This window comes from Sander vitreus, chromosome 4 (assembly GCF_031162955.1).
Source record: "Sander vitreus isolate 19-12246 chromosome 4, sanVit1, whole genome shotgun sequence".
In the NCBI taxonomy this organism is placed as follows: Eukaryota; Metazoa; Chordata; class Actinopteri; order Perciformes; family Percidae; genus Sander; species Sander vitreus.
In genome coordinates, this window is record NC_135858.1 from 29,594,027 (window position 1) to 29,606,626 (window position 12,600).

General features: G+C 42.6%; 1 protein-coding gene across 17 annotated transcripts in view; it reads right to left on the reverse strand.

Moving 5' to 3' along the window:
- The window catches only part of plekha6 (pleckstrin homology domain containing, family A member 6), a 101,270-nt gene that overhangs the window by 23,224 nt on the left and 65,446 nt on the right, over positions 1 to 12,600 (reverse strand). For 7 of the 17 annotated variants that reach the window (XM_078249302.1, XM_078249297.1, XM_078249296.1 and 4 more), the window contains 9 exons: positions 12,394 to 12,575; positions 10,696 to 11,265; positions 7,357 to 7,825; positions 6,694 to 6,780; positions 5,353 to 5,406; positions 4,988 to 5,068; positions 2,604 to 2,675; positions 2,028 to 2,108; positions 838 to 987 (listed from right to left, as the gene is read on the reverse strand). In XM_078249302.1, coding sequence (XP_078105428.1) covers positions 838 to 987; positions 2,028 to 2,108; positions 2,604 to 2,675; positions 4,988 to 5,068; positions 5,353 to 5,406; positions 6,694 to 6,780; positions 7,357 to 7,825; positions 10,696 to 11,265; positions 12,394 to 12,575 — 1,746 coding nt within the window. The remainder of the gene's footprint in view (positions 1 to 837; positions 988 to 2,027; positions 2,109 to 2,603; positions 2,676 to 4,987; positions 5,069 to 5,352; positions 5,407 to 6,693; positions 6,781 to 7,356; positions 7,826 to 10,695; positions 11,266 to 12,393; positions 12,576 to 12,600) is intronic. The other 10 variants (XM_078249303.1, XM_078249308.1, XM_078249299.1 and 7 more) reach the window with 9 other exon arrangements.

The window sequence follows — 12,600 nt, forward strand, 5'->3', positions numbered from 1 at the left end:
TTTCCATAGACAGTATATAAGAATGGACCAACAGATCCCGTTGCTCTGGACGGAGACCAGTGAAGGATATTAGAAGCACTTTTCCGGTGAGCGCTGAGCGTTACTGCGCAGCCTCCAACTGAGAGAGACGACGTAAATGTGACGTGAGCAACCTGTCTGAAAGTTGTAAGTCTTCTGGTAGCTGTGCCAAGAGAAATGTCAATCATTCCGAATCTTGCAGAGACGGAGAGCGTAGGTATATGTAAGGAGATAACATAGGCACAGGCTAATTATTGCTAACTAAAATGTTAACATTAGTAATTACACTTAAACAGCTAATATGAGACAAAATCGTCAAAATGGTGCCATAGGAGGTTCGCGGTCCGAGGAGAAGCTTACCCCCTTGCGCTTTTCAAGTAGCACTTCCTGTCACTTAAATGGACGTGGCATCGTTTGAAAGTGTGGTGAACATCGTGTGGATGAACAGTTATATTTGCATAATTTATTAATATTTTCTTTTGGAAACGGAGTGGAAGTTTGGGCGTGGTCAGCTAGTCTTTTTTTAAAAGCTATGTTTGTATCTTAATGTGTTAGTATGTGAATATGTTTTTTAGCAGAGTGAACCGTTTTCTCTTATGAGAGACAGAAAATTTTGTATGTGAACATGCAATGACAATAAAGGCAGTCATTCATCTATTCATTCAAGTGTGAAAAAATTTTGATATAAAGGATAGGATTTATGGCCAGAGTAAGCAAGATTGTAAAAAACACACACACACACACACACACACACACACACACACACACACACACACACAATATAAAGACGGAAGGTGAATATGTTATGCAGAGTCTTACACTGGAGGCCTGGGAGAGCTCCCCTCTGATGTTGATGAGCTGGTTCTGCAAGGTTTCCTTTTTGAAGCGCAGCTTGTCCATGGCCAATGGCTGGTTATGGTACATCTCCATCTCCTGATGAGTCGCCACCAGCGCCTCCTCTAGGCTGTCCTGGGAACAGCAAGCATGGCAAGCAAGTAAGGAAGAGTTGATGGGAAACGAGCTTTCCTGCCAATATTCTTAAAATTAAATAACAGGTGAAGGATTTCAGCTCACCACTCTGAGTCTCAAAGACATATTCCAGTTAATTATACCAGTTGCGATTGGAAAAGAGCTATTCGTGGTTTTATTATTATTATTATTATTATTATTATTATTATTATTATTATTATTATTATTATTATATGTGGTGTTAGGACATATAACAGCTTTATTAGTACACTGTTTCTGGATTGAAAGTGTACATTTATTTTAAAAGTTAACATAAAAAAATAGTAATTGGAAGTATGTTATCACAGAACTCCCATACAACAGTAACACAAAGGGCAGCCTAAAAAGCTGACTGTAAAACGGAATCACCAAAGACTTCATTCATGACAAAAACTGAACATTTTGGGTAAGGTTATGTACATTGCAGCCCTGTTGTACTGTATTCCAGGCTTTAGAATGACACCCGCGACACCCGTGTAAAGGTACTATCCAATTTGGCTGGCAATGAATGAAGCGTATAACACTGCGTCTATCTGAATCGGCCGGCTGCACAAACATTTTAGCACTATTTCCGTATTGGTCTGTATTGGTCTTGGAAATGTAATCTCAGACTGGCAACACTGCTTGTGGTACTAATCCTAAATTTCCCATGAACACTATGTTGTGACCTTTCGTATAACCGTTGGATACGTGCCTAGCGTGTGTGGTATCGATTACGATCTACGCTGAAATGGAGAAGACTTTAATGTATATCTGTGGCACTCATAATCTGGTTTATTTTCCTTGGAAACAATGTGGGTAGTGGAAAATCTAATTGGCTGGTAACTCAAAAAAGTAAATTTAAAGCCCTGACTGTATTGACTTTAAACGCCGGTATATATCAGAACAGAACCTCTGGTAAGAAGGGTTAAAAGCACAGATAACATTGTTTTTATTATAACAGAACACATTTGGTTAGCTTTCTAATAACTCATGGTATAATACTGTGAAAAGTGATGTACCTTGTCCATTCTCAGTCGGTGGACAACAGCCTCGTGGTCTTTCAGAATCTGGCTCTGCTCACATAGTCGACCCAAGAGTTTCTGTCGGACAGGACAATGGGTGTTTACCACATATATTTTGTACTGTAGACACCAGGGAGAAGCCATAAAACCAAGAAAAAGAGTACAAGAATGTATCCACGTGAGACGTGAATACATGCATACAGTATAGGGCCAAAAGTGTACAGACACCAGGACAATAAACCTATATCTGATAGCTGTGTGATTTTTGTTTTGTTTAGCTTAGGAATTCTGAAATTATGGGCCAAAATGTGTTATGTGAAGTCACAATTACCTTGACCACCAAATCCTAATCCTCATACTCAAATCCAAGTGAAGGTTTGTGTCAAATTGAAAGAAACTCCCTTAAGTTGTTCCTGAGATATAGGAGAATGGTACGCGGACAGACAGACGGACAACCCGAAAACATAATGCCTCCGGACACAGCTGTCGCCGGCGCAGAGGCATAAAAAGTGTGAATCATCTGAGTGCGATGGTGCGTTTGTATGTTTATTGTGTGCATGCAGTGTCTCTTACGCTGGTTTCAATCTCATTGAGCTTCAGTGTAGGATGTAACTCTCTGCTATAGACATCATGGAAGGGAGGCACCTGGTAAAACAAACATGGAACAAATCGTCTAAATGATCAACCTCAATCAAACAGTAACTAGCCCAATGAGAGGAAAGCATAGTTCAATGTTTAAATTATGTTCTTTATTCTGAGGAATGTACAGCTTCAGTTATTCAGAAAGTCATCAATAACAATATTTCTATGAGAAATGATGATTTCTCTGCCAACAAAGAATTGGTTATTTTTGCAATGAGCTATAAGTGATTATTTTCCTGGATGCTTTTTCACGTTTGCTGCAGCACATGGCAGGTGACTACGTTTCTGCAAAAATACAGCATGTAACATCTGCCACCAGTTGGATGGAGCCAGAAGAACTCCATGAAGCCAATCTTCAGTTTAATATAAATGACGTGCCGGCATACGTATAGTGCACACTTGGACGTTGCCTCATTTGTAATCGTCACAGAAGCTCCTTGGTTCATGTCTCAGAATGAAGAACTGAGTTGAAATGTGTCATGATACATCTTGGGCTATAAAGAACTGAAAGGAGTTGAGTGGGAAGTTGTTTCCTGCCCAGCATCCCTCTACCACACCGCCAACACAGTTGTTACACCCACATTTACAATGTGTCCTCCCAAGATCTCTGATTGAATGTGATGAATGGGAACATAATGTTGCTGAAAACAGCGTTGCCTGAAATCAATCTTTATAACAGTACCATGGAAAGTTGAGATGAATGTTGAAATGGTTGGACACACTTTAATGGACATGACGACTTGAGCTGAATGAGTCCTGAAGAGGGTTTCAAATTAGAGCTTTGACTCTCCGACCCAGAGGTGCGGGCAAGGCGACGCTAAATATAATTAATAATGCATGGTTCTGCTGCACTGCTAATAATGCATTGGACAAGTTTGTGAAAGGGGGCGGTGGGCTGGGTTCAGGCCAGGCTGTAAATTCTCAAAAGATTGTGCAAATTTCCTGGTGTTTTTTATTTTTATATACAGACCTTAACCGTATGTATCATGTATGGGCTGTGTATGGCTGTGTGTGAGCACCAGCTTCTGGATATCCATTCAACTTCCACGCAGGGATGATTAAGCAATATTTCAGGGTTTTTTTACAGTAGAAATTTGGGTCTTTAATCAGGCTCGGGTGTAAAACTGCTGCCGTGGTTAAGGCTTGGGTGGGGCTTTGACAGAATTTTTTTTGGGCCTTGGAGGCCTTTAAAGTGACCTGAAATTGTCCACATTGGACAATGGAGACATTAGTGAACAACAGGTCAGATGTGCAAATAGTCCTGTTAATACTACATTCAGTTGGTGGACGTGTTCACACCTGCAGACTGCACATCTTTTCTGCATATACGGTCCACACAGTCATACAATGTTTTCACTCAAATTTATACAGACCCTTGCATCTAAGCGGAAGCAGAACATATGATAACAAATGTACGAAGGAATGATGGAGAAGAACATAACCGTGAATCTGTTTGACTGTGACAGTATGGACAACATGCATGCAGACGAGACAAGGACTGAAGACAAGAGAGGCAGGCTTGGGTTGGTAAGGAATATCTAGTTAGTGGGCAATACAGGCCTTTGTCCAGGTATGAATGAGGACTAAACTGGCCTAGCCTGGACCAGTGGTGGAATGTAACCAAGTACATTTGTAAGTACAAATGTTGAGGTACTTCACAGGTAGTCACAGTGAAACACTGCTTGTATTCATCAGTGCTGGAGGGTAACTAAGTACATTTACTCAAGTTTGTACACTTCAGTACAAATGTTGAGGTACTTGTACTTTACTTGACTCTTTTCTTTTCATGCTACTTTCTACTTCTACTCCGCTACATTTCAGAGAGAAATTTTCACTCCACCTACATTCATCTGACAGCTGTAGTTACTAGTTACTTTACAAATTAAGTGAAATGATTAAACCATTAAACACAGAACTGTTTGGATCGTTTCCATTTTCTGAAATGTGAGGATTTTTCTGCATTGAGTACTTTTACTTTCATACTTTAAGCACATTTTCCTGATGACACTTACATACTTTCACTTAAGTAACATTTTCAATGCAGGACTTTTAGTTGTAACAGAGTATTTTTACAGTGTGGTATTAATACTTTTACTTAAGTAGAGGATCTGAATACTTCTTCCACCGCTGGCCTGGACTAGCCAACTGGCATAGAAGTTCCCTAATTAGTTCCAAAGTCAAAAAGGCGTTTCAGAAGAAAAGTCCAGCTGGAAAATAGAGTGACTAGCTAAGGCTTAACCCCTAAGAGAAGCAGCTGTGATGCAGTGCTGCTGGCTGAAGCCTGCCTCCCTGCGGGGCTCTCTCTCCTCCCTTACTTGTACACAGAGCTTTGCTGTTGAGGATGAGCGCTCCACCATTCGGCGAACCGTGCCAATTAGGTGGCTTCCCTCGAGCACCTGAAGATTCAGCTCAGATTACAGACACCAGGCAACAAGCTTGAGGAACAGCATGATTGGAACAATACTGGAACTGTGCTAGGGGTAAGCTAATAATATTTGTTTTTTTATTTTTATTTTACAGGCTAGTGTCCTTTGGAAGGAAAGGAGAAACATGGGAAAGGAGACAATAACAGGGAATAAAGAAGGGGGGAAGGAAACTCAGGCACTTAATCGACACTGACTGGGTAACAGTGCGTGTGAAATATGTAATGGCAAACAATACTGTGTGTGCATCCTCTTACCTGTTGGTCTAAGTAATCCAGGTTGCGCTGCAGCTGTAGATCTAATATGTCCTCCTGAGCCAAGCAGCAGCAGCGACAGCGAAATACATGGAAATCACACAGATACATACTGTACAGATTGAAGGCTTTCAGGTAGGACAGCAGCAAAGCAAAGCACCACAGCCAATCTGCCAATCACACTGAAGCTCTACAGCTCCTTAGCAATAATCCAACTGTTACACTTTACACTGAATTAAACACCGCTAGATGTTAATGTCTGGGCAGTTTTTGATTAAAAGCTGCTCAATTCACTGCTCTTGGTCTTTTTAACAAACAACAAACAAATGGAAAATATCTTTTATTTCTTAAATGTAATCTCAAGTCTCTGTTGCTAGCTTGTTCTGGGGCTTCATCAGTCTTACTACTTTAAAACGTGTGAATGCTTCTTGCGCTCAGCGCGATCGGGGCGGTGTGGACGGCGTTGATCCGTGCACCTCCAAGATTTTGTACCAACGCGGACATGGTCTCAGACGGTTGTGGCTAGAAGGGATAGAGCTACGGCCGGAATTTACACAAAATTTAGCTCTTTTGCGCTTAATCTCGCAAATTTTACCAAAATCTCGCAACATCTCGGCTAAAATAACAAGATAGTCATTTTAAAACCCTAACCGCGATCTTTTTCCTAAACTTAACTAGTCGTTTTGGTGCCTAAATTTAGCTGTCGTTGCCCAAGCTGTATTCCTTCTAGCCTTAACCGTCTCAGACTGCATTGCGATGATTGGCTACAGGACAGAAGAAGTCCGTTCTTGGATGGTTTGCGGCGACCATGCGCGCCGTCCGTACCGCCGCCGCCGCGCTGACCGCAAGAAGCATGACATCTGTTTAAGTACAGAGACCACCTCTTCAAGGAGGTCTCGGTACACTTAATTGGTTACGCATGCGATTGTTGCATTCACACCTGCCCAAATGAACCGCACTAAGGGGGGAAATCAACTGTAGTGCGATTCAACCGAACTAAATGAGGCAGGTGTAAAGCCCCCTAAGTCACGTGTAAATGTGTACCTCCTATGTGTAAACTAAAACACATACACTCACACACATAGACTCACAAACATATGCACACAAGAGCGGTCTCAGCACCGTGTTAGGGACAGGACAGCAGAGAGGAGAAGAAGAATGAATAGGTCCAGACAAGAGTGGTGTGTGCAGGGTTAGTACAGATATACAGGAGAAACCCCAAAGCAAAGCTACACATACAGTAGCACTGCATTAAGTGCCAGAACTACTGTGGACTGGACTGTGTGTATGACTATATGTTGTCCAGTAGATGGAGATGTGTTACAGCACATTAGAGGCACATACCATTTTATTGTGGATGGAAGGGGATACAGGGTAGTTGTAGTGGTATAATCCTTGGCTTAAGGACCTCCTATCACCAGGGTAGTCATACTGAAGGAGGGAGGGAAGGTAATAAGGAAAGAAGGGAGGGAATAATTGAGGCAAGAATGAATGACAGTTGTTAGACGGAAGTCAGATGAATATGGTTACAGCAGATTAAAACATTAATCTCTCATTCTTTCTTTCATCCCTGTTGAATTCATGAGGATCTGTTTGTGCTACCCACGGTCATTTACAGTCATTTAATTTTAAGATTTAATTCAAAGCCTTTCCATTTTGTTTACTTTCCTAAAATCAAAAGCTGCATTCAGTCTAATTATCAGGGAAAACATGCTGATACAAGCTGGCTCCCATTAAATTTCCTGTTGGTCTCTACGATGTGTAACGTTAGACAGCCAATTAGCAGCATGAGTAGATCTTGGTAGAAGAATGCTGCATGCTTATTGGCTCACACTGACGCTGATGATATTTGCTCCTTAGGTATTGGAATTGGGTATTGAATGACGAGGCATTTTTCAATACTCGATACTAAGGAGGAAATTCGAGGTATCGAAGTTCGGTACCCAGCCCTAGTTTTACGTTTTATATCTACTGTATAATTCTAAGAACACACACTCGTGGTTTTACCTTGGGCGAGCTGAGGGATCTCCGCAGGCTGTAGACGGATGGATCAGCATAGATCACGTCGTCCCTCATCCCCCTTTGAAAGCGGTCGAAGCGGGCAGACGGCGACCGGGCCGGTGAGGCAAAGTTGGGCGAGTAGGATGACGAGGACGGAGACCTGGGCACAGACCTGGAGCGCGGCTGGATGGACAGACGTCTCATGGATGTTTCCATTCCGCCATAGCCCTGCGGCCTCCACTGCTCTCTGGGCATTGTGGGTCCGTACAGCTGATGGGGTCCGTCCCTCAGCGAGTGGCGCTTCTCCTCCACAGTCCAGCGCCGGTCGTAGCCCCCCACAGTAGAGACGGAACAAATGCTGTCGGGTCGGACCCCCGGCGGGTACAGGGCGTACTCCTCCACATACTGGGGGCCACCAGGGTAGCCATAGTAGTCACCCGGGCCCCCCCGGTTCACTGGGTAGTAACGAGACGGGCTGCAAGGACAGGAGATTATTACTTTATCAAATGTCATGTAAAATCATGAAGACAGAGTTTGGTTTGAAGGTGTTTAAACCAGCAGCAGTAGAAATGTTATGTGCAGCCTTTTGGTTTTATTAAACAAAGGCAAGGCTAAAATAAAGAATGAAATGTCATATTTGTCAGGGAGGCCAGCTGTATTTTAACACACATCTCTTGCTACCTTGATAAGATCATTTTATTATAATCTATAACACATTACACATTTATTAATTATGTAAATTGTAAACTCACTGTGTAAGCCACTTTACTAACCAAATACTGTACATGAGGCATTTTGGTTAAGTTTCCTTATTTATAAGATTATGTCAGATGTCAGTGTTTTCCCTCAAGTGTCTACTCTACTCTATGAGTCTATATTATCTATATAATAGAATCTATATTAGTTTTGCCTCTGGAGAGCCTCTGGATCTCAATAAAACTAGTCTCACATTGTCAGCTCCACAGCGCTGTGGAGCTGGTTCTGGCTACACCACACACATATTCTGACATAGGAGGAAAAAAAACACTCTTTAAACCAATCACAATGGTCTTGGGAGGCTCTAAGCTCCGGACGCAGCGAGCGTGGCTCTGCTAAATAGTCTCGGGAAGGAACTTGTTTTGGTGGAACATTTGCACCCTGCAAACGAAAACGCCACATACAATATTAAATGAAGTAAACTGTTCACACAATACAGTAACGTGAGATATTTAAATTAGCTGATACATGGGTAAACCACATTTACATTCCAGATGCATCCAGCGCATTCGTAATATCCGTCTCATTTAGGGTTTTTACCACATTTTGTGACACTTTACGGCCTACGGTCAGCTCTGTCCGTTGTTATGGTTGTTGTACACAAACCAACCAGCATGCCCAGAAGAAAAGCCCACATTTTTGGTCAGAAGGAGAAACATTATGAAAGACTTGGGTATCAACAGGTTTTTGGATATGCACAACGCCGACCTTTTCAAGAAGCTAGTTGAAAGAATTAATTATTTTTTGAATTTAGTTCATGAGCGAAATATAACGGCTATTTTAGACAGCAAAAATCTAAGAAATGCCATAACGTGCATCTGCATCGTCGTTGTTGTCTTATTATAGCTTGATATGTCGCTGTCAGCGGCGAGATCCATTTTGGCGAGCAAAACTTTCTTCGCAAATGTTGGCTTGAATGTTGTGCGATTCAGTGCGAAAATGAATGGAAACACCTTCAAATGTATCAAATCTGTTCGATATACCAGTTTGACTGCAAAACAGCATGTGATGTCATTAGGCACAGGTTTTTATTGGCTTTAAAGCCGTTGGATGGAAACGCACTTTCACCGGTTTTATTTGCATGGATGTTTTTAGCGAACTTCAGATAATTGGATTGACAAAAGTGGATGGAAACACAGCTAGTCGTTACCGTATCCCCATGACCACTGCAGCATCATCTAAAGCTAAGTGCAAAGAACAAGACTGAAGAAGATCACTACTTTTATTATTAATATTGAAATATTATATTTAAAAGTTTAGTATTAACATTCCTGTAGTCATTAACATTGAATAAAACTACAATTAGTACATACTAAACATTATAATGTAGCACTGCTAGCTGTTTCTGCAATATGAGCCATCACTGGACAATATTCTGCGCTATGCATATTTATTTAGTACTCTGTGTCACCTCCTACTGTGCAATATGAGCTGCTGTAACACAGGAATGTCCCCAGTGTAGGATTAATAAAGTCTATCTTATCTGGTCTTATCTTACTATGAAGCTCCTTCAGCAGCAGACTGATGCACCGCAGGTCCTTCATTCCAGCAGCAGTCAAGACTCTTTAATGCAACATCATAATGTAGCACTGCTAGCTGTTTCTGCAATATGAGCCATCACTGGACAATATTCTGCACTATACATATTTATTTATTTATTACTCTCTGTTACCTTCAACTGCACAATATTTCATTTCTTTTTATCTGTATATCTGTGTTTATATACTGTCTGTTTATATAAGGGTGTTTATTGTGTAAATATGTTTATTTTATTACTATTATTATAATAACTAATTCTGTTTTTTTTATTTCTTATACTTTATGTATATTTTTCTCCTATGTTTACTTAATGTGTATTTGTGTTATTCTGATGTGTGTACATTAATAAAGTCTATCTCTCTTATCTTATCGTTCTTCTCTTTATTTAACCAATTGTTTTTTTTTATCCTCTTCCTTTTCCTTTTCTTCTCTCCAATAATTATTTAATTCAACTTAAAGCTTTAGTGCGTAACATTTTTATAATAATGAACATTACATTCAAGCCATTGCCAAATGAGTTGCTATGAAGCTATCAGCTCCACACAACTCTCTCTGTATTTCTCAGCATGGCTGTGTTTAGAAACTAGTGTCGTCTAGTGACTTGAGTAAACTCGAGGGAAGATAATGACCTCTTCTGAAGAGTTCATCATGTTTTTTAATCCTCTGTGTCCTCCTTGAGCTGCTAGCAACTGCGTGAAATGCGGGTTGAGGTGGTGTGTGATCACGGAAGGCTTGTATCATGTGGACATGCCGACAGAATTGTTGTCATTACTTAGAATTCCTCATGGGGGAGACAGAAACTACGCACCATAGCTTTAATTCTTCAGTGTTCCTGTCTGTGTTATATTATTATATATATACCCTATTTTATACCACTATGACCCCTGTGTTTTGTTTCCTTTGTCATTGTTTGATGTTATTTGTTAGCACGTTTGTTCTGTCTTGTTCAATATCACCAATAAAAGTAAAAATAAAGAGAGAGAGAGAGAGAGAGAGAGAGAGAGAGAGAGAGAGAGAGAGAGAGAGAGAGAGACGGGTGTCATGTTCTACCTGTTGAGGTCCTCCTGTGAGGCCATGCCCCGCCGCTGGTTGACCCACTGCTGCAGCTGGGCCATGGAGCTCTTCCTCTGGGCCACCCTCTCTGGAGCCGTCCGCGGCACAAAGCCCCTCCTCAGCACCACATTGTCCTGCTGCTCCCTGGGCTCCCGCGTCGGGCCGACACCCCCCTCCGGGGGTCCCTGAGGGGTACGGTGTCCGCTGTGACTCCTGGAGAGAGGGGCTTGGCTGTGGCTGTTGTGGGGCGCGGCGTTGCGAGTGCCCCAACCGTTTGGATGTTGACTCGGGTGAGGGGCGTGGTCAGGACCAGGTCCTCCGCCTTCGTCTTCGCCGTCTCCGCCGCCTTCTCCTCGTCTGCCGTAGTTCTTTGTGCCCTCCTGGTCGGAGCAGGGGGTGGAGGGCGGGGGGGTCTCGAGGCTGTTCACCCCGTTGATTTTAGGGTAGGGGGGGAAGTCATTGTCCGTTTCATTGTGTGCTTGTGTGTGTGGATGCTGCGGGGTCTGTGGGTTGGGTGCCTTGGTCACCATGGTGTGGTTGAGATCAACTGTGGCGTCCGAGTTTATTCTGAGAAATTATAAGGGAAAAGAGAGCATGAGAATACATAGGCAACTTTGATTTTTAGTAGTAGAAAATCTTAACACCAGGCCAAGTAACTGAGTCCATGATCAACACTTATAATAATCCTAGTGGTGGCCAAATGAAGCCCCATAAAGTTCAAGTTAATGATGCATTTTCTTTATTTTCTGAGCCCTCTAGATGGCGCTTTCTGTTTAACAAAAGGTTGAAAGCACACCGAACTGCCATTCCTTGGGCCTTTTTTGAAACCAAAAGCGCCATCTCCGCCTCAAACGCTGTAACCATACATCCCTGGTTCTGGGCTACTTTAGATACGTGGATGTGCAACATGGCAGGTTCTGTGGAAAATGGACCTTTCAGGTGATTATACACTAAAGAAAACATAATTTCAGTAAGATTTCAGTCAGATCTTAAATAGTCTCGCATTGCCAGACCTTCCTCCACAGCGCTGCGAAGGAGGGTCTGGCTAGTCCACACAGCATTCTGGGATGGGAGAAAAATGTGCTCTGGTTTATTGGCATTTCTTTAAACCAATTACAATCGTCTTGGGTGGTGCTAAGTGCCGGACGGAGCCACGGTGCCTCTGCAAAATAGCCTCGGAACTTGTTTTGGTGGAATATGTGTACGTTCAAAAGTTGTTTTAGAGTGTGCAACAGAAAACTCAGATTGGACAGATAGTCTAGCTAGCTGTCTGGATTTGCCCTGCAGAGATCTGAGGAGCAGTTAACGCTGTGAGTTTAGAACGCCAACACAAAGAAAGAGGAAGGTGACGGACATCCGGCTGAAAAGAGTGACATCCAGCGGCATTTCCGGCAGCACCGAAGCAATCCCGGAAGTGGAACGTCGTGGATGTAGACCACATCTCAGAAAGACTTTCAGAAATCGTACACACTGATGCTTCAAGATATAAACAGCACATAGTAGCCCATACAATATTGCCAAGACTATATTTGACAGGCACGATTAAATATGATTGCCTATAATGTACGTCCAGCATGGCTCCGTGTGTGTGTGTGTGTGTGTGTGTGTGTGTGTGTGTGTGTGTGTGTGTGTGTGTGTGTGTGTGTGTGTGTGTGTGTGTGTGTGTGTGTGTGTGTGTGTGTGTGAGAACAGCACCTATGTGTTGGCTGGATGATGACCTCTGCAGCCTCGCTCATAGCTCTGATCCACCCTTCCTGTTCCTCATGGCTGTCTGCGCTGAAGTAGTACGTCCTGGTGCCGGCGTGCTCCGCCTGCATGCAAAACACAACAGGATCCTTCAACTCGCCGTCCTCACCCTCCTCCTTTTCCGAATTCACCTACAGAGGGAGACAAAACACACAG